Source organism: Sander lucioperca, chromosome 13, assembly GCF_008315115.2.
Source record: "Sander lucioperca isolate FBNREF2018 chromosome 13, SLUC_FBN_1.2, whole genome shotgun sequence".
NCBI lineage: Eukaryota > Metazoa > Chordata > Actinopteri > Perciformes > Percidae > Sander > Sander lucioperca.
In genome coordinates, this window is record NC_050185.1 from 12,260,823 (window position 1) to 12,284,000 (window position 23,178).

General features: G+C 41.2%; 1 protein-coding gene across 4 annotated transcripts in view; it reads right to left on the reverse strand.

Annotated features, from left to right (window-relative positions):
* Positions 1-5,615: 5,615 nt before the first annotated feature.
* Positions 5,616-23,178, reverse strand: part of klhl13 (kelch-like family member 13) — a 39,202-nt gene continuing 21,639 nt past the window's right edge. For 3 of the 4 annotated variants that reach the window (XM_031320236.2, XM_031320233.2, XM_031320234.2), the window contains 6 exons: positions 21,160-21,301; positions 19,791-19,923; positions 18,405-18,601; positions 16,570-17,365; positions 12,943-13,056; positions 6,214-6,701 (listed from right to left, as the gene is read on the reverse strand). In XM_031320236.2, the coding sequence (XP_031176096.1) occupies positions 6,214-6,701; positions 12,943-13,056; positions 16,570-17,365; positions 18,405-18,601; positions 19,791-19,923; positions 21,160-21,301 (1,870 nt within the window). Of the gene's footprint in view, positions 6,702-12,942; positions 13,057-16,569; positions 17,366-18,404; positions 18,602-19,790; positions 19,924-21,159; positions 21,302-23,178 lie in introns of all 4 variants that reach the window. The other variant, XM_031320232.1, reaches the window with a different exon arrangement.

Sequence of the window (23,178 nt, forward strand, 5' to 3'; positions counted from 1 at the left end):
GCTTCAGCTCCTGCTCAGGTGTGATCAGCTGAATCATTAAGTATGTAAAAAACATGGCAAGCACTTTTCCGGTGAGCGCTGAGCGTTACTGTGCAGCCTCCAACTGAGAGAGACGACGTAAATGTGACGTGAGCAACCTGTCTGAAAGTTGTAAGTCTTCTGGTAGCTGTGCCAAGAGGAATCTCAATCATTCCCAATCTTGCACTTATATGTAAGGAGATAACATAGGCACAGGCTAATTATTGCTAACTAAAATGCTAGTTAACATTAGTAATTAAACTTAAACAGCGAATGTAAGTCGAAACTGCCTGCGAGCTTCTCCTGTACTATACAGTAATTCCTCTACTATGCGACAGTAAGTCCCGTGGTTATGACACAATCGTTAGCCTATTTTTACAAAAACGCCTGCTACGGAGCCGTGGATAACGTGAGGTACAAGGTAATGGAGCCTTTTATACATTGTCGTGTTTCTTTAGAAATAAACAATGGACAAATAAAGTCTTTATTAAATGGCGCCAAAATGAATGGCAGTCAATGGAATGCTAACGGGAGGTGATGGCTTAGTAGCATCAAAATGGCGCCATAAGAGCTACGCGTTCCGGGGAGAGGCTTACCCCCTTGGTAAAAAACCTGTAGGGACATGGAGACTGAGCTGTATTTAACCCTATGAGGTTAAGTCATTTTCCCAGAGAGGCTGCACCGTTCCAGCTCCCAGTTCTTCTCATCTGGTCCGGAGGAAGCGGCTCTTCATGCACTTTATAAAATAACATGTTCTTTGTTGCCTCTAAGGACAATCTCACAGTTAAAAGCTTTCAGTGTGCAAACTGCATCGTTCTGTCTGTACCTCCCTCCCATTTATATTCTTTACCTGCTTTTTCCTTTGTCAAGGGGGCACTGGAGCATATCCCAGCATGCATTGGGGTGAAGGTAAGGATACACTTTAGACAGGCTGTCAGTCTCCAATCCACTTTGAACTACAGGAGGAAACTTCTCTGAAAAAGTGGGAGAACATGCTAACTGAAACAAAGTCCAAAAACTGAACATCTTCCCTTCTTCATTGGCAACAATATGACAATTGGGATTTTTTTAAATACAAGATGTGAAATGGTAGTTTTGCACATCCTGCCCTGTATTTAGGCCAGCTGCAGGATAATACAGAAAAAATGGTTTTCTGTCCAATCTGTATGAGGATACACGCACACAGAATACCTTGTGAGATACAATTTAGGCATAAGCTAGCATCTAGGACTGATGCATGGCCAGATGTTGAACAAAACAAATCCCAATCACCCCTCCCTTCTCTGCTTTAAAAAAAAACAAAAAAACAAACCCCACAGCTGGGGCAGGAACAAGCACCGGAACAAAAGATGAATCAGGGACAGATTATTCAGGACACAGTCACGGGGGGATAGAGAGCTCAAGAGGAGAGCAAGGACGTGACCTATCTGAATATTCATGATGAGAAGAGAGAGATGTAAACCTTTTCTGAGACCTGAATCCTTTGGGGAGTCTAATAACGGAAGGCAGCTTGTGATTCAGTGCAAAAATAAATATATCTAGCAGGAGTAACATCAGGATATTTTGGCTGCCTGCCAGCCAGAGGGATCAATAGCCATTAACACCATCATGCATGCAGTCAGAGAACAGCAGGGATCTGTGGCACTGCAGAGTATTTCATCATGATAGGAGGTAGATTGGAGCTTTAGTTACTGTAAGAGCATCCCTCTCCTCACCACTGTGAGCGATGCTGTCTGACTGACAATGTCATCAGTGTTCTGTGTATGTAAACACACCCATCAGCCTGCAGAATCTAGGTCATTTTCTGGCTGGGATGAGATGAGAGGAGGAGCCGTCTGGAGACACACACCGAGTCACAAATGTGTGCTGTGTTCATGTGTCAAGAGTCAGGCTGTATTCGCATCTCTTTTATCTGCTTAATGAATCAAGTGAACGTGCCTCCAGTGGTGGTGAAATCCGCTGAGAAACACAGGTAGTGAAGCAGAGGGGAGGAGGAGGGGGGAGGAATGGTGAACGCTTGTAATTTCTTGCTCCAGTTCTCTTTGTTTTAGCATAGAGTACACACTGTTTATTAAAAATCCAAGCTTCAGTATCAGGACACAAAAAAGCTCTGTGTCATATTGACATTGGCTCGCATAAAACAATGCAACCATGTGGCAGGAATAACACACTGTATGGATCTGCATCGCTAGTGATTGTGGATATGCTGAGGTAGTCTTTGTATGTCTTCTCTCAAGTCAATTTAAAAAATCAATTAATGCTTTAAAATACAGTATGTCTAAGAACAGCTGAGTTGTAAAACTCAATCTGTCTGGTTTGACTACTGGAACAATGCTTACATTGAGGAAGAGGGGTAGGTAGCATGGATAAAATCCTCCATCATAATGGTATAAGCAATTTCATACTGCAATATGTATATGACAGGATATCGTAATTTTTTTAGGGAAGTCAGTTTAGAAACGTTTGTAAAACCCGACAAATCAAGGTGCTTCATCACACTGATGCAAAAATAATAGAAAACAAGGGTTAACAGCAATGCTAGCGTCTCTGTGAGGCTGTACTTAATCATAGTGCTACCTTCAGCTGAATGCTAACATCAGCAGGCTAACATGCTCTCAATGATAATGCTAACATGTTCAGCAGTTTAGTTCAGCATGTTAGCATGCTACATTTGATAATTAGCACTAAACACATATGGATAAACAACAAATTTGCCCTGATGATGGTGCTAGATGAAAGGTATCCAAAGATTTTTGCAATTCATCCTTGGGGGGCGGGGGGGGGGGGGGGGGTATGAATGTCTCTGCCAACATTCATGACAAACCATCCAACAGTTAAAACCAAACATGTCAGTTTCATTGTGGTGCTAGAGGAGTCACAGGTGTTTACCAAAGTCATTACGATTCATCCTCTGGGGACAATGAATGTTTGTACAACATTTCACAGCAATCCATCCAATAATTGTTGAGATATTTCAGTATGGACTAAAGTTGTGGACCTATAGACCAACATTGCCAACCTACCGCTAGCATGGCTAAAAAAAAACAATATTTCCATATAGCAGCCCTGCATTGATTTGCTAACCTGCCAACAATGGCTTAATACATCCAAAGATAAATGCAATAGTATAAACAGTATGAAAATGTTGACAGCTGACAAATTTACATAATCTCACGGTTTATATCATCATATCTCTGAGCCTTAATGAGGCATTTTATCGAGCAATGCCTTAAAGAGTACAAATCTTTTCATCACACACTAATAATGCATCTTAACATATATTGGCAAAAGCAAAATTTGTACATTGCCAAAAATTCAGAGCACTTACAATTGAGGCAGTTATAACAGGATATAAGAGGATGACAGGCAACATATTTTCAGTCCTTTGTGAGCCTAACTGAAGCTGTTATGTATGGTCTTCTCATCCTACTTTTCCAGGAAGGGTCACCGTTATGGCGATTTATCTACAGCATCACTCCATCTTCTCTTTTGACTCGTATTAATGCCTACAGGTCCAGATGATACAAAGACTTTGATGGTCAACAGTGGGTGATTTATTTTAAGTGAAATGGCCAGGGAAAGATGCCACTAAATTCCTACCCTTTTGCCGTCTTTTGTCCTTTGCCAGCAGCTGAGCCCGTTATATTTTTGCTCTTAATAACATAATTGTATTTTAAGGTTGTACCAGAATAGGTTTACATGGTTTAATTTTCAAAAAACACCATATTTTTGTTGTACTGCACCGCTCTCTCTCACTGCTGCAGATCCTCTTTTCAGCTGGTCTCTGTTTTAGCTACAGAGTGAGACCTCTTTTCTTCTTCTTCTTCTGTACTATCTTTGATTGCACTGCACATGCCCAGTAGCTCAGATGTAGATCAGCTAGCTAGCTCCATAGACAGTAAAAGAAAGGCTGTTTCTATAACTTTGGTCAGTTACAAGGCAGGATTAGCTGGGAGACTTCTAAATGAAGACGCACATGGAAGTAGTTCTTTTGTAGATTATGGTGAACTTGTGTGTTGTAGCAGTGCTTTGCTATTGAGAATGAGGTAGCATGCTAGCGTTAGCATTAGCGTTAGCATGCTAACGCTAACGCTACGAGCTAGTGGTTGCGGTTAGTCTGCTCGTTTCGGCTTGTGACGTCACAAGCCGTGCCGATTTAGACCAGTTCACCCAGAGACTGAAGGCAGGACATATTCAGAAACCGTATCTCACTCTAAACAGCATGGGTGGATTTTTTTCAAAGTTTGTATGTGTGTGGAAGCACCAGAGACACAACATGACACCCCAAATCCCAGAAAAAGTGATTTTTTCATAATATGGGCACTTTAAAGGATTAGAAACGGCATACTTTTAAATGATTCAAACCGTTTCATGAAAAGGGCTCAACAATAAGCTACTGCACCAAATAGAGCTTTTGAAATGTCAAAAAAAGGTATTAACATAGGCCTTCTCAAAACAATGTGACAAAGCAAAGAAAAACAAGACTCGTCATGAAAAAAAAGGATGACTGCATGAGACAACATGCACAAAAAAAAGGAAATGTAATGCATAAAAGTTTTAAAAGCTAAAAGTGAATCAATGAAAGGCACCAAAACAATAAGTCCTTCTAACCGGTTATGAGCTGAGGTTGTGTTGCTATGAACAACACAGGAACAGGCATTCAAATTTGAAAACAGAGGCACCACTGCACCGTCTCATTAATGGAATATAATGAGCAAAAAGCACCAGACCAAACTCACCTGATGATTACACAAATCTTTTGTTGCTGGTCACAGCATGGAGCAGACGTCTCGGACACCATATGCTGCTATTAAGGGTTTTAATCAGCCAGGAGCAGGTGGGCAGATTGTGGGCGACATTACCCTCTGTGTTGATGCCAGGAGGAGCGGCGACAGTGGTAAAAGTGCACGTTTCCAGATTATACTGGCGAGCAGCATAATGTTTACATCACTGGCAGACATTTCAGTGCTTTAACAGTTTTCTACACGGACGAAGCCTCTGAGCAATGAGGACGCCAATATTTAACCACAGAATGTAGGGATTGAAAAGCACTGAATGTTACTGGTTACAATGGCAAGTTGGATTTTATAACGCTGCCGTCTAATCTGTTAATGACAAACTGACCATTCCTACAAAAAGGTTGACTGATCTTCCACGTCACCTCTACAGCTCATTTATTGCAGTCAAATTTGTAATTTTTTTCTCTCTCTCACAGCTGATTAAAGATTAAAATGTTCATTTATTTGTCCTTTAACAACACAGGGTTGCACATTGAAATATAAGTTGTAAAGGCCACACATCTTGTAGCAGAATCTTCAACAACGGCCAACTACAGTGTCTATATATACTGAACAGTTAATCAAAACCAACCAGTCTACTAATTATCCACCATAAACAAAAATATATCACAACAAAAACACACATTCTAGTCTTTGGAAATAGTCAACACGTCAACACGCTAAACCATGGTCAAGTCTTGGCATGAGTTACACGGCTATGTGCATTTTGAAGATGTTTTTTCCAGTCACTACATTCAAACAACTTCTGCTTTTGAGGATCGGCCTGAGTCTGCTGTAGTCAGTAATGACAACATTTTATTTACTTTCAAAACCATGTTTATTAAATTTAGAAAACACCATTTTGTTAACAGTTTCATAGCAATAGCAGGAAAGAACTGAAACTGTAAGAGAGAGCAACGTAGATGGGGCCTGGGCCAACCCCTGAGTTAAAAACCGGCTGTGTTTTGGAGCTCATCCGTCCCTACACTTCTGCTTTCTGGAGTCACCTGCATCTAACCTGGCATAGACTAGAAGAGAGAGTCAGTGCGGTAGTCAACATCTCAAGGTAGAACGCCTAAAGAAACGAGACATAAGAAACCTCTGTAGACATCAGGTAGAAAAGTTGATTTGCAAAGTCACTTTTCAAGTCAAGGTATTTCCTGCCAAAATATACCGAGTGTGCAACATTAACATGTAATTAGGTTGCCAAACCGTATCGGTACATGGGTATAATCACTTAGGGAGGGGTTTCTGCACAGCTTTAGGGAAGGTGGACTTGGGGATACTTAGGGATGCAGTACAGATGTAGTCCAAAGAGTAAGTGCAAACAATGTCTATAAGGAGTGTTTGTTGAGGGGGTCGGGTGGGCGGGAGGTTACGGGGGTATGAGCAAAACAGGGCTCCCCCCCTTTACTCATCAAGGTGCTGAGAGGGGCGACTCTCTGGAGGGCGAGCATGACATGTCCTCAGGGGGAAAAACTGTGATTGTGCAGGCTCGGATCCCGCCCAGTGACTCGGGTAAGTCAAACACTTTGTGCCATTCGTCTTTCTCGGGGTCGTACTTCTGTACTATCTCCACCATACAGCGATTGTTCCACGAGTAACCGCCCACCACATAGATCTTATTCTCAAACACGGCCACGCCCACGTCGCTCTGGCCTCGCAACATGGCAGCGATAGGAGTCCACAAGTCGAGGGCGGGGGAGTAGTATTCGCAGCTCAGCACGTCGTCGTAGTCGCTGGTGCCCCGGAAGTGATTGCCCCCGATCACGTAAAGGCGGTCGCCCACTGTGCACATGCAGTGGAGGCCGCGCACAGTCGTCATTGGTGCTTTCTGAGTCCATTTATCTGCATCTGGGTCGAAGCACATCAGCTCCTTCTGAAAAGTGTCATGAGTGATTCCCCCTGCAGCAAGAAGAAAGAGTGCAAATTAGCCTCCACCCTGATCATTTGGGGGAGTAAAAAAAGATTTGTGGACCTGTCAATCCCATTGATCTGTGACTCATTCACCCATGTCAACCTACATTTATTTATGTAGGCCATGTGGAGCGCCAGCCATAACACTGGAACATTTGCAACGAGAATCAGGAAAATGTCTGTACATTTATAGACACCCAATACACAGGATAAACCGTAATTTTTACAAGCAAGAGTGACATCAATATTCTTCTCTACAGTTTGAAATAATGCTGATGATGAGCAGTCAGTACAAAGAGGAACAGCATTACAAAACATTCATGCACATACGCACAAACCGACTGTAGACGGCGGGACACAAAAAGCTGAGGGAAAGTGGGGAGGGAAAAAAAACAGGACATGTCTATAGGGAAGGCTTAAAATAAAGAGGAACACAATCCCAGCATGCAATTGGGTGGAAGCCAGCCCACCCCTCCCCCCATAGGCAGAGTGACTAGGAGCAAATGCAGAGAAGATTTGCAGAGCATGCTGAATAGAGGCAGAATCCCTCTTTTGCTGCTGCCTAGTGATCGTGTGCTTGGTTTATTGTTTAGGCCTAAGCTGTCTATTCAGCTGCCATGACTCAGATCTGTGATGCTGCACCTCTTTAACTGATCAAACCCAAAGATAGCCCGCCTATCCATTTTCTTTATCCAAGTAGTCCACGGGTGCAAGTCTGCTATTAAAATCCTGACAAGGGAACAGTGCTGGAGCAGAAGTAAGGTCCGCATAATTCCTCTCAAGAGGCCCTGCTGCTATTCTGATTCAGTTCAAGGGCTTTGGCCTTTCCCTGATACAATGATGTCTGATCAGTATCCCGGTATCCTAATGTCTAATCAGGGCCATTAGTGACACACTTAGAGCGGACAAGGTTTAGCCAAATTGAGCCCATCATAGAGAGGCAGGCTAAAAGCTTTTGCCCTTCCATGGACAGCACAGGACAGAGCGGGTTACTGTTTGTATTGTCTGCTACATAGTCCATATAAAATCATTTCCCTGCTCAGCCACATAGATATAGTAGCTGTAGAGTCCCCTTGTAAAACCATTGACCTGCGTGGTTGGTTGAATCAGTGCCAGCACACCCAAAGAGAAGATGGAGAATGGACACAAAAGGTGAGGTAGGAAAAGGGAGCTCAGCATTTTCCCAAAAATACCCCATAATGATAGAGTGTCCAGATGTTGAACTCCAGAAAAAAATTACAACTACTAACAATCACAGCTTGTTTTTGAAGAAACAAACAAATGTACAGTCAAATCCCTCAAGGATGCACATTGCTAAAGACAAGCTACATGCTCGCTTTTTCTGTAGGATGGCCAGGAACATATGGATCGACATTAACATACAGTGAGCTCTGTGTGGATTATAAATGCAACTGAAATCATTTGTGTTCCTCTTTTCACTTCTCAGATCAAGTTAAAAACGACAGTGCTTTTCAGTTATGGTCCGTATTCATCTAAGATATATTCAGTAACCCACGTTTCTCCACTAAGAGTAAACACACTGTTGAAGTCTTACGGTCAAGTTCATTTCACAGCCTTTAAAAATCCTGGAATATGATATCTTACAATCAAACAGTTTTCAGCCGTGTCTCTCGTTCGCTTATTCACTACTCCATTTATAACAGACAGTAATTTACTCTGGTTAGCGAGCACCAAATTGAAATTTCAGACGTCATTTCAGGTCATCCGTGACAGTTCGTTTCCACACCAAGTCGCGTTATAAGACAGCCCTTACTCAGGCTGTGCATCAACCCCAGCTAGCGCTAAGGAAATTCTCTGCAAATCATTTGTAACTTTAAACCTGAAGTTAACAATCTCTAACCTGGTAGCAAAAAAACTAACCATGTTATATATGAAGCTTACACAGTGTACAGCCTGGAGAATCAGTGCAACAACAAAAATAATAATTCATCTTGTCTACAAAAACTACGGGCCAATGCCTGCAGGATTGCTCACAAATCAGTCACATTATCAACTTGACCTGAATTTTCTGCACATGGCAAGTTTGAAGGAGTTAGAAACATATTGGCCAATATTAGCGTATTGCAGATATATATCGGATATATTGGCTGATAAGTAACAAGAAATGGCAGTACAAATGCCAAAGTAGAGTTAATCTAGAAATATATATATATTACCGTAAACAAACCGGGAACTATATTCTCAGACAGGTTTGCTGCAAAGCAAATCATTCCGCCCAAGTACTATATTCTTCCGCCTGAGAATATAGTTCCCGGTTTGTTTACGGTTAGAAGATGGCTATGTCTCATGTTACGTTGTTTTTTGTACACGCTGTGACTCTACAAATCACAACATGTAAATAGGAACATGTTGGCGTTATTTTGTCACTTACTGGGAGCAGTCGGCTAGCTGGAACCATTCACCTGCATGTACTGTGATGGGCTGCTGCCTCTGGGGCCGTCAGACAGCGTTACAGCACCCACGGAGATGAGAAGGGTATGTATGGACTTGTCTAACTCGGGGTTACGGTGAATAAGCTAAATTCCCAATAAGTTGGCGTGTTCCTTTAAAGCCGCTGGATGGAAACACACTTTCACCAGCTTTATTCGCATGAGTTTTTTTACCGAACTTCAGATAATTCGATTGACAAGTGGATGGAAACATAGCTAATGTGTATCAGCCTAAACAAAAAACTGTAGTCAAGCTATAATGACTACAAATCAGTGCAAAATGATTTCAAATAATCACAACGACTCTAGTCTATGAGACTGTCTGCTGTCAAGACACAAGACTAAATTACTAGGGAGTAATTTCCTTGTTGTAGATGTAGAGTACTAAAAAGTGGTCTGAACTGTAAGACCACCGGAGATTTACACAGACCCCTCAGGTAAGACGCTGAACCAGAGACAGTGGGCTCTGTGCTGGTTCAGTACTCATGCCTGAACTCTGCCACACCACTTGAGTTGTGATGGTCTGTGGGCTGAGTGAATTTGTCAGCTTCATCCAGCTGACAGGATACCTTCAGACAGTGCAGCAGCACAGCCGGAGAACGCGACTGATCTGCTGTGACAGACAGACACAGAACTGCACTTCAGCAATGGGTCACCTTGCACAGCAAGACTGTAACCCCCCCGAGACTGTGGACGCTACAATGCGGCCTCAGTGCAACAAAATTCCTCTAATTAGGTAATGCTCTGTACCTTTTGCATTAAAAAGCACTACAGTCCATTACAGACAGTTTTCACATGAGCCGTTATGCATGCTTCTTTCTTGTGTCATATGCCACAGCTGTATTCACAAAACTGCTTCACCAGCTTTATCCTGTAACATGCAAATATTAATTTGCCCTCACGGGTATTATAACACTGCTGCGGGTGCAAAGCATGACATTGTGTCATTGTGTAATTTACCAGGCTATTGGCCTGCTATTGAGCATCACACAAACATAAAACCACACAAAAGAAATCCATTCGAATACGAAAAGGGTAAGCAATAAATACAATGTACTGCAGAGTAGAGCCTGAGGCAAAAAGATTGAAAACAGCTGGCTACTGGCAGATTATCTCAGTCCATGACCATTATGTTATTCACCATCTCACTTTATTTATTTTAAAAAGTGAAAATATCCCTTTCATCTACACTCCATGGTAATATAAGTCTTGCAAATCATGTGGTCTGTGTGGTCCCTAAGATGCCCCAGTTCTTTTGCTTCCCAGGTGAGATACTAACTAATTTAAATGTTATTTAAGTTTTGCTTTTTGTTTGCATAAACAGTGATAGTAATCAGGTATGAATTTAGTTCTTAGTTTCTGGCCTATTACCAGGCTTTCAGTTAGTTAATGTGAAATCAAATTAGAAAAGGGGCTGCGTGCACTGCTAACTTTTTTACATGCTTGCACACAGTGACAATTCTTGCAGCACAATGTGATATGCAAAAAACAAAACAAAAACAACAATGAATTGACAAACCGTTTTAGGAGACTCAAACAAACCATACAAATACATATTACTGTATGTCAAGTGTGGGATTTACCATTAGGTTTCTACCACTTTTTGCCTGTTTCCCTGTTTTTTGGGGATAGTTTTTCCTTATCCGATGCGAGGGTCAAAGGACAGAGGGTGTCGTATGTTGTACAGATTGTAATGCACTCTTAGGCAATTTATATATATATATATATATATATATATATATACATATACACACACACACACACAGTATGTTCCTACCCTCCCGAGCCAGCTGAGGTGGTTCAGGCATCTGGTAAGGATGCTCCCTGGGCACCTCCCTAGGGAGGTGTTCCAGGTATGTCCAGCTGGGAGGAGGCCTCGGAGAAGACCCAGGACAAAGTGGAGAGATTACATCTCCACCCCGGCCTGGGAACGTCTCGGGATCCCCCAGTCAGAGCTGGTTACTGTGGCACGGGAAAGGGAAGTTTGGGATCTCCTGCTGGAGCTGTTGACCCCCGCGCCCCAAATATTGGGCTAACTGGAACTCATATGGTAGATAATGTCTTGTGTATAATATTAACAAAGATCTGCAGGAATAATGAAATCTATGGATTATGAAATTAAATTCACTGGTTGTGTGCACAGTAATGAAACTCAGGGAGTGTATCTAATAGCATCTTACATTGTAAATAAGCTTAATACTACTGCTAACGAGGTTTTCAATATTTTATTTTCATTTGCCAAAGCCTCCCAGCTTGCAAGTACAGCATGTGACTAGCGCAAAGATGTAAATGTTGTTCATGTTAATGTATGTTAATGCACCAAGACTGTAGAGGCTTTAAGTCTTTCCCAATACCAATATACCATCTCTTTAAATAGTTTATGGACTCACAGATGCACTGGTTGAAATTCTGACTTTGTTAATTGTAATTGCTTTACTACTCAAATGGCTGATGTTTATTCTTTTGGTGGTGTGAGTTTTCAGATTTTCACTTGAAAACAAATCTACACAGCTGGAAACCTCCAGCGATGGTTATGAACATTGTTTGTTTATGTGTTGTAGAACGATGACAGTACCCACGGCCAGGAGGGATTAACACAGGCTCTTCAGTGTTGCACCTCCTACACAGGCTTCATTCCTCTACTTTGCTCCATCCTTCCCAATTTCCCTTCCACCCCTCCCATCCCTTTCCTTTGTAGCACTGCTCTGGATTAGTCACACTGAGAAACTAGGGCTCATCTCCATAACGCAGGATTTGTGTTTTCAATCCTATGAAGTGAACAAGTATGGAGGTGACACCTAAAGAGTAACCTCAGTGTCCACCCTCTGCCGTACGCACTAAGGGTGTCACAATTTGGATTTTAAATCGAAACCGACCGAAATTAAGTCACAATCTCGAATTTCGAATTAAAAAATGGAATCGGCGATACTGCCACGCCCCCATGTCACGTCCGGTCGGCTTGCCAAGCGGAAAAAAAACATCGGAAAAAACACACACGTGTAGCCTACTCGAGGTAGTCCATTTCCTGATTGATTCTACCACCACTCCAGTGGAGGCGCCAATGAGCTAGATTACGACACACACACAGTAGCAGAAGAAGACCAGCTATATATATACACACACACACACACACACACACACACACACACACACACACACACAACGGAGCATACACTGATCGCACTCAGCTTGAGCGAAGCGCTGCCGGCACGAATTATGTAAAAAAAACAGGAGTGAGTCGGTTCATTCTCCCGGTTCAGTGACACTACTCGGGTTAATTAACCGGCTCTTCGGTCAGTTCGTCAACACTAGTGTTGAAGTGCTGCGAGTCAGTCAACCTCCTCTAACTTAGCCACAGCCAGTCAAAAGTTAGCATGGCAACTGCAGATGCAGGAGACCCATCAACAGAACTTGAGCCCCCTCCTCTTTCACTGAAGTCACCAGTGTGGAATTATTTTGGATTTCCAGTGAGTTATGTTGACAACGTTCGCGCTGTCGACAAAAAAGCCACAGTTTGCAAGCTCTGCTATGTGCGTGTACCATATTCTTCCACTGGCAGCACAACTAACATGGCAGTTAATCTGTGTGGTATATGTTCAACTGTTCGGAAATAGTTTGTTAAGACACTTAATTGCTCAGAGAAGATTTGAGATGTTTGAAAAGTTTGAGATGTGCACTATATAATGTACTGAAATTCATTCTAATTATAACTTGAAGACATACAATCTATGTTTAAACTCACTACACATTCACACAACATTACAAATGAACTCATTTACCTGAAATATACATATAACCACCATACACCGTCCCAGCGTGGCCATAATGTGGTTCATTCATTTTGGCAACATACGTCCATTCATTTGTCCTTGGATTGTAGCACTCCACAGTAGCTTGAAGAAAAAGACAAGGAAAAAAAGAACATATTAGTAGAAAGTAGGTCAAGACACAACTAAGAAGACTAAGGAGGACAAACAGCAGCAAATGAGGCCTTGGAGGGTCTCAGCGTGGGAGCTAAAACACAGATTTAACAGTACACATCCCTACAACCCCACCAGCACTGAATGCACTAACTGCACAGGAAATGGGTAGATTGTAAGATCCTTTATATTAAGACCTCTGAGGATGGTTTTACAATATCTGTGCGAAACTGGAATTGGGACACTGGGATTCATGAGTGACGCTTGTAGGTGAGTGACCTCTTAACAAGCAGCAGTCAACTTGTGTGCTCACTGTGTGCTTGGAAAATGGTTGTGATTGGGTGCAGAGTAAGTTTGACTACCAGCAGGAGTGATGTAGACTTAGGTATCAAGGGATCTTCCCCTCGAAGATGTTAGCCTCAATGAAGTGTTAGGCCGGCTACACACTGACTGCGTGGCGTGAGCGTGGCGTTTCTGTTGCGTGTCAGTTGCGTGGCGTTTTCTATGTCTTTGCATACCAGAAACGTGTCTGACGCAGAGCTGCTGCTGCTAGCCTTGTCTGTACACATGTATGTTTCCCATTGATTTACTGCACTTAAGCAGCAGTATACTTCATGTTAAACATAAATATATACTGATTTGATTACAGCAAAGACGTCTGCAGTATTGACGGCAAAATAGGCTACAGAATATTTCGTTCTGTATTGACAGCTGCAATATTTGAAAATCGATAATTATTTATTATTTTTTTAAATTACATTTATATCTGCATTTATGTCAAAAGCTAGAGACTTTCAAACTATTTTTCAAACTACTTACAAAACTTTTTAGACTATTTGTGTCAAAATGACAAACATCTTGTTGTATTCTATTTTGCCTGGAAATGCTTCCAACACGCTTGCGTGTCGCGTGAAAAATTGGCATCGGTCCTATTTCTAGCATGCGCGCTTTTTCGGCGCAGCTCATGCTGCGCCTGAGACGTGCGCGTCACGCAGGCAGTGTGCAAGCTCTAACCTGTTAACATGGGAGCTGAAATAAAAACGGACACGCTCACGCCACGCACCCAGTGTGTAGCCGGCCTTATAATTTACATTACAACAAGAGTGTGTGCTTTGCATTTTTTAGCCTCAAACGCCATCGTCAAACATAAGGGGAAGCACAGGTGTACATTTTACCACAACACCATGGGCCATAGATAAGTGATCTTCTTATTATCTTCCCAGCTCGGGGAAGTCTCATCTGCATTTAACAGGATAAAGAGTTACTGTATTTTTTATTTTTTCGTAAACAGGGGTAGAGATATTGTAATCAAAATGATATCTTGTTTCACAGAGTGCAGCTAAAAGAAAAAGTCAGAGACAATAAGTGGTCTCAGCTGAACACCAAGAATATTTGAAAGGCTTTGGTTAATTCAGTGACTTGAAAAATATTCATACTGGTTCCAAAATACAGCAGTAAGCTCCAGGCCACAAAGCAGTGTGAGCCACCTGGGGAAATGTCAGCGGGGGAAATGAGTGAATGCCTTACTCTGCTTGCTCAACAACCATCATCATGGCGACCTTGAGCAGTGCACAAAATATTGCAGCTGCTCAGTGGAAGCAGAACAGACATATTAGAAGACAATACTTGTACTAAGCGCAGTGAAATTATATGAATGCAGAGCAGGGTCGGACTCAAAAAGGAATGCTTGTTATTAAAAAAAAAAAAAAATCTTGTAATTAAACAATTATTTTATTTAACATGAGCATTAACACTGAATGTTGCTGATTCACCTACCGACACCAGAGGCTAATTTAACTTGAAAAAATTGCTTTTTTACTTTACTCTTAGATTTTCCTATGATCAACTGAAAAGGTCCTATTCCTAATTAGCATGATTTTTCTCTTCTGCAGGCTGTTCACCAAAACCTAATAGGACACACCAAGGGTCAATCTGGTAGCTGGTGACATCTGGTTATAAATCACTATGTAGCTGACCTACAGCAGTGATTCCAACATGTGGGGTCGGGACCCCGTAATGGGATCGAACGTTACTGTAAGTCATCCGTGCTGCTTTTGACAATTATTATCAATTAAATATTATCAAATGATCATGTGACACTTTATAAGAAAATGTTTTTGTGTGACTGAGGTAAACCATGTTGTATTTATTAAAGACCTATAAAAGGCCTTATAATTGGGTAAAACAGAGATTTGTCAAATACATTTTTGTCATTTGAAAAGATAATAATAGAGAATAAGCACACACAGCCTAATGGGGAATGAAGTCTGGCTACGTAACAAAAAAATATGCAAAGTATACCGGTTAAAATGGAAAGGTTCCTCTTGTAAATATCCATCTTGACGTTGTTAAGCTTTTCTTTTATAACCTGGGCATTTCAGACGTTAAACAATAATACCACACCCGTATGACCTACCCAGAGTAAACAAATATAATGCAGGGACTGGGCACATCCAGAAAAACATCAAGGCTAAACCACATGCAGTGAACGGGCAGTGGAACGTAAAGCAGAAAAGGCAGTCGTGTAGTGAACCGGGGCCGTGTTCTTTTTGGTCTAATTATAACCCAGAAGAGAAGACCGCTCACACAGTGGCCTCTCCCTCTCTCCACTGCAGTTACAGAGCTGAATTTAAGTATTGGGTGGCACCTCTCTGTGGTCCACAGTTGCGGGTGCAGAGATTCCAGATTAGTTACTCAGCAACCAAACTACAACGAACAGATATAAATATATCACCCCCGTTGAAGTGATCCTACCAGATGGGTGAATTGTGAGTCCAAATGTCACAAAATGATGTTTAAAAACTATGAAAAGCACCAGATTACTGACTCATGATGATCTAATACGACCCCTTTATAATCACTGACAAATTGTATGAAACTTTTCACTTCCTCTCTGCCAGTACGGTTTGTGTCCCCAACGGCCCTGACCTACAATTCAATGGTATCTGATACTGCCTTGAAGTAAAACCTACATGTTATGTGTAACTTTAATCTTGAATATTTGTTGAGACTGTATCAGTAAAGTGTTCAACTCAACAAAAATATTTAAGGGTGTAGACTGTGGCTTTTTTATTATAAAAGTGAAAAAATATAAAAACGTGCAATATAATATATTGACACCCCCAATAACACCTCACTGAAATACAGCCTCAAAAATGCAACGTTACAAAGGATTTGGCATGTGTTAAAATGCTTCTGTAATGGATTACATTGGATCGTAAAAGTGTTTATGATAATGTGCACATCCTCTAAATTGTAGGAAATTACACAGATTATGCAAGCGACATGTTGAAACAAGCAAATGATGTGTAGGCACAACCACTTGATTACCAGTGTCAGTATGCTTGCAGCCTTAATAAACTGCACATTTCTCCTACTGCTCCTTGATATTTGTATAAGTGTATAATATCATACAATATTAATTAAAGTTGTCTGCTGTTGCTTAAAAGGAAACATAAAAACAAACAAGCAGGGAAATAAACTCACCAAGCTCCCCGGCAGCGTTCCTTCCACCGACAGCGTAGAGGTGTCCCTTGAGTGCACTGAGGTGGAAGAAGGTACGTTTCTCATTAAGGCATGCCACCTGCATCCACTTGTTGTAGCGAGGGTCGTACCGGAACACGGTGTCCACTGCTGTCTTGCCTTTGGTGTCGTAGTTGCTTTGGCCACCCACCACATAGAGAAAGTTACCGATGACAGCAATGCCGTGTTGGTAGCGGGGTGCATCCATGGGTGCCAGCGCCTTCCACTCATGAGCCTTCTCATCAAAAAGACGCAGCTCCTTACTCACAACTAGCTGCTGGCGCAGAACACCACCCAGGGTGACCAGGTGGGCACTGTCTGAGCGGATGGCTGTCCGTTCTGACTGCATAACTGGCTGCATGTAGGGCATCATTTGGTAGTTGCTGGCCTCCAGGAGAAGGTTGACACAGGTGTTGTCCGTGCGCATAAAGTCCACTGTCTGCACGTGATTGATGAGTTCCTGTGGGTTCATGAGGGGAAAGCGGATGTTCTTCATGAGCTTTGGGGCAAAGTCCATACGACCGTCTTCATAACGTAACCAGCGGCAAGCAGCCTTGAACAGGTCCAACTCAGTGCAGTGTTTCAAGCTGTTGCTGGACAGTACAAAAGCCAACCGTTCAAATGGTAGCTTGACAAACTCTCCTGTGCCCAGCAGTGAGGGGAAGTTTTTCAGGATGAAGTTGTTGACATATTTGTCCACCTCTGTGAGGTTATACGCGTTGGCGATGCGCCCCACCTCGACACAGTTGTCAAGAGAAACCTGCAGGGAAGAAGAAATCAAAATTTCAGAAAGCTGCTTCCAAGACTGACAACACATCTTTAGACATGAATGACTGGATCTTCCTAACTTGTATAGATACACTTGTTTCCTTAGACAGGATGACTTCTAATTACAAAATATCAGTCATTTAGCAATGAGGGATGCTGCAATCAGAGGCAAATGAACATACCGTCTACACCTATAACACAGAACATAAGTAGTGAGCAAGAGGATTTGCTGTTTTCTCTGTTTTCCAGCACTTTAAACGTAATACCTTTCAGTTTTTAAGACTGTTGGCAAAATAAGTAAGCAATTTTAAGGTGTCAACATGTGCTCATTAGATTTAGTTACATTTTAGCAGTGTATTCAAAAGTAAGAATAAGCTCATACCTTCAGAACACACCAAAGTTCATGTACATTAATATGAGTAATCCTGCCAACTTTATATACATTTTCTATATAAAAGGAAATGTTTATACACACTGACTGCTTTTATTGTTTTTATATATGTTATTTTCTATCATAACATCTTAAACATTATACCTGGTGCCTTTCTAGCCAAGCAGAATTGTCAAGTTGGTTGAATAAGTGCACTGAAAACCTGAAACAGCTCTTTTTTTAGAATGTTAGGGGGTTCTGGGCTTTATATAGCAAGCTTTGTGAGGCAGACCATGAACATGGAGTAACTAGTTACTAGTCATCAGCAAGATGATCTAATGTAAGTGTAGCCTACCAGAATTTGTCCACCTTAACGTAGCTCTCCTCTTCTTTTTTGTCTTGATTATTTCTTCTGACTGACAATTTCTACTTCTTCTAATCCTTCTTGAAAGGTGCTTTTATGTACAGTACTGTATGTGCTTGCCAAAATATTTTGGGAAATAACCCACAGCTTTCAAAAAGCTTTTGAAATCCCAATATTCAGTTATTTCATCCAACGACCTTACATATTCAACAACAAATGTACAACTGGCCAACACTCGAGGAAAGCTGTGTGCTGTGCAGTAATGTGTAGCTGTGGCTTGTGTGTCTGCCTCCTTACCCCAGATATAAGAAAAACCTTGCAGAAGTCCAGCACAGGAAGGATTTGTAAAAAGCTGGCTGCCTCAAGTGTGTCTTGCAGATTCTCCATGTTGAGTGACAACTTGGCCGTGTAGATAAAGTCAATGATCTTCTTCAGGCCTATTCGGTTAACTCCATGAAGCTTGATGCACATTAAATCCTGTTCTTTCATTCCACCTGCATCACGGTGAGAGTGGGGGATAAGAAAAAGTAGACATGGTTCAACTTATACATACAGACTAACAGGTCTGTGAGCAGCCAAATCTATTTGATTTTTCAAAGAACTTGAAGAATAAAGCGCATATAACTGAACAAATTAATTTAAGCTGAAAATAAAAATTGCATTATTTCATTTAGATTCCTATGCCATTGTGCGTCAATGACAATGAAATGTTTTCAGTGTCAAAGGACTTATGTTCAAAGAAAGGATTGAAGGTCTTAGAGAGAATCCAATTACTCAGCATCTGTGTTCACAGCTTCCTTATCACTAATGAGCTATCCCACAGTACAATTTCCCCTTACTCTTCTTCTATTCTCATCGCAGAACCTTCATCTTTATCATATACTTTAAATGACAAATCTCCAAACTTAATTTCACGACTGTCTTGATATGACATCCAAAGTAGCTCCGCTGAAAATTCCCTTTCATTGCTCAGTAATGCCAAGGGTGCTAAAATTACGAATCAAAGATTGAGTCATGAAAAATAAACACCTTAATTTAAACAGGCTACAGGTCTCAGGTCCAATCAAACAGTAAGGTAACTTTTACTAACATCTGTGTAACTAGGTTTCCTTGGGTTTAACCACAAAAGGCCATACAACACCTGGTCTTTTCAGTCTAATTACCTTTTTGCATCCAGCAAATGTTTGTAGAAATGTACCTCATTTCTAGATACGACTGTTTATCTGTTAATCCTCAAAATACCATTCACACACTGTATGTGTTTAAATGTACTCAAGGTCCATCTACCTCTGCATACAGTGTGCAGAGTCATGGTCATAAGTACAAATGACCATGAACATGAATGCATAACAATGAGGGTTTTATGGTGGTTTTATAACATGGACACTGTTATGAATATACACACAATACTGGAGGGACATGTGCACAAGGTCAATTTGAGTAATCTCTCAGGAGGCAAAATGACAGCGCCCGTCTTGAAGCATGGAAATGTTCACGAATAAAAAATGGTTTACCAGAAAATACAGTGCAGGAGCAAAGAAGATACAACGCAATCAAATGCATGCGGCATAGCGTCAAGGAGCAGATCCCGCACAAATCAGCGTAACTGGTCTGGTACCAGTAAAGTGGCTAACCAAACTGTTGAACAAATGCCCTGGTCAGTACGAGGCTTTGCAGACCCACCTGTGAACATGGCTTTGAAATAGTCGGAGGAGGAGGCCATCATGGCGCGGTGTACAGGGAAAGCTTCATCGCCGTCCCCAGCCACCAGTGTGACGTCACATAGTAAACCTTCTATCCTCAGCTGGTCAAATCCCTAAGAGGAGACGGGGAAAGGTGAGGGATGAGTGTTACTCAGCCAAGCTTAAAGGACCTGCACTACGCAGTGGTTTTATTCCAGAGAAGTGGACCACAGCATGGTATGGTACTTGAGCTGTCTGTCTGATTGTGGCCTGCTTGATTTGTTGCTGTCTTGCACCTAACTGGTTGAGAATTATATGTTTAGAGCTACAGAATATTATCCCCATGTAGGCATAGCAACATAGTGGGAAGTTGTACAGCACGGAGGCATTATCTGCAGAATATCGGACTTCGGCTACACAGATTAATTCCGTCTCTTCGGGGGAAACTGTTGATATTTCAAACAAATAATCCCATCCTTATCCTTTAATCAATGACATGTATATCAGCACTGTTAATTTACATAATGCAGTCAACTGCAGTGACTCTTTGGAGAGTCATATTTTGTGTCCACTGTATAATTGCTTGGCTGCTGCGTACCTGAGGCTGTCTACACCTTTTTCCCCCACAAACATAATCACTAATCTGCATACCTGATATAATTGACTACTACATCTTATGCTTTTTGCATTAAGTGGGGCAAAAATGGTTAAGTTAAACACATGCTTCATCTCCGTCCCATTATTTGCCATGACTTACTATACGAGCCAATCATAACAGTTAGCACTAATAGCAGGCAAGCATAAAAAAAGAAATACAATACATGCTATTAACATATTACAACAACTCAAACTCTCAAATGTACCAGCTAACTGAGACTAAGTGAGTGGGCTACAGGGTGTAAGATTAGATGGCCTTGAATAATCATTCTAATTCTCTAACTGTGCTCTGACACCAAGAGAATAATGTACAGCCATTCGTTTCAATGAGAGCTGGTGACGAAGGGCAGCCATTGTTGGGACAGCAGCAAACAGCTCAATGCCAATATCCACTACAACAACTTGAGGTTGATTTTAACATATCCAAAATTGTTTGTGACATGCAAAAGCAGCCACCAACTGCAGATTGGAAATGTATACTGTAATACATTATCTTCCTATGTAAATGAGATCCATAACTTATATTAAACAATTTTTCTTTAAACATTGTATTGTCATACATCTATTTTATATATTACAGAATGCACAATAATCAATTATCTACTTAATTGAAATTGAATTACTCTACTTCACTTTATGGAAACATTATTATTAGACAATGATGATAATTGACTTAACATGCTTCATAAGACACTACATGTCTGAACTCTTACCTGAAGAACCACTGAACTGTGTGTGTTGCTTGTGAAAAATCGAGTGTTTCCAGTCTTTGATGCCTGAAGGTGAGCAGAGATGCCCATATCACCATAACCCAGAGCAACTTTCATGTGAGCGTCGTCGTCCTCCACGAGGGATCTGTTAGGAAAAAGAAGATACGTTTTTACTTCAAAAAGGGTAGCAAAAACACGTTTCCATCTAATTTTAGCTTATGGAAAGTAGGGCAGAGAAATTCTCAAAGTGACACTACTTAAATACATATTGGGTGGTGGTAGCCTCATTGTTAGACAAATTGCCACCACAAGTTGCAGATCTGCAAGCTTGGAGCAGCTGGAAAGATTGCGGCAGGGGGAGTGTACAAGGCATGATCCATACCTTCATAAGTGCCTTTGGACAAGGAACTTAACTCCCGCCCAACTAAGGCCACTCACTGGGTCTTAAACATGACTAGCTGCTTCCAAATTTCATGAAAATAAGCGGTCTTCCTAGTTAAAAAGAAGAAGAAATGTACATAACATCAGAGCAATTCTCTTCGATATCTGGAACATCTTGGAAACTGGAGCTCAGGATGGATTAGATAACATTAGCTACTAAACATTTTTCTCCATAACATCAGCAATGAATGTGACTTTTATCAGCCATATTATCATTTAGAACTGATATGTGTAGCTTGTAAAATTTGAAATACCCAAGGCACTTAATAAAACTACAGTAACTGTTTTATATTAGCAGTTATGTTGTGCTTATGCATGTGTATGCAAACAAAGTCTAAGCTGATGAAGTATAAACACGCAAACTTTATTTCTAAAACAATAAAAAATGTGTTGTAAAATCCTGAGTGTATCATTTTATTTATAGCCACTATGAACCAACTGAATTCCTTAGTTGTGTCCATGGATTACCTAAAAGCAACACACGTGCTGCTGTTGTTGTTTATACAACCCAAACCACATTTGCCACACCGCCAGCGGGGGCGAGGGATGGTGATGTTACTTGGTCAGTCATATTCAACAGCAAGATATGTCAACAACTGGCCAGAGTGTCTTAAAATCTGGCTGTATATTCACGGCCATCAGTGTGTGAGTGAGTGTGTGAGCCCTTTGGATAAAAGCGGTATATTAAATGCAGCCATTTACTAATTACCACTTGAACACAATAAATATCAAAATCTAAAGTGCAATTTCCCACAAAATACAATGAACACATCAATGCTCCTTGGATGATGAACCATTGTCCTTGAAGTGCCACCCTCGGGCCAATATGGCAACTTTAAACACAAGATATAGGCCTACTGTATCTCATAAATGTTATAGACATATTGTCATAAAATTGGCATGAATACTTTGCAAACAGATAAGCCATTCAAATTGAATGACCTTCCATCTTGCAGCATAGACAGGACCCGCTTTTGCATTTTTTCATGTTTGCTGCAACACTTCTGTATTGCAGGCTATAATGAGCATTGCGGCCTATAGGACACCAGCAAGGCTTTAGAACCAAGACATTAAAGTGGATCATAATGCTGTGTCTTTAATCAGTGTTTTGACTCAAGCGGGACACTGATGGGTGCGGAAGCTTGCTCACACACAGCTATGTGTTAAATAAGGACATGAAATCAAATCAAACTATTTTAAATGGACTGCACAGCATTGAAAATATCATTAGTTTTCAGAAAAGCTGTGACTGAAATACAAAACCGCAAGACATGACACGTTTTCAGCACTCAGAAAAACAACAACTTAGGAGACAAAACGCTGCTAATGATGATTAAATTTAATGAAAGTTTGGTTTCAAAATGTGTAATTGATTTTATAATGCAGAGATTCTACACTATAGCAGAACTCGGTTGAGCCTTTAACAGCCTTCTACCAAGGAAGAGAATCTGCTCTGTGGGAACGTGATATATTAGCATTTCTCATCTGTATAGTCCAATTCTTATGATATCCCTGTGCTCTAGGCCAGTCAAACTAAAATGTAACGTAAAGTCCTTAACAGCTCCACAGAGAGAGTGAATG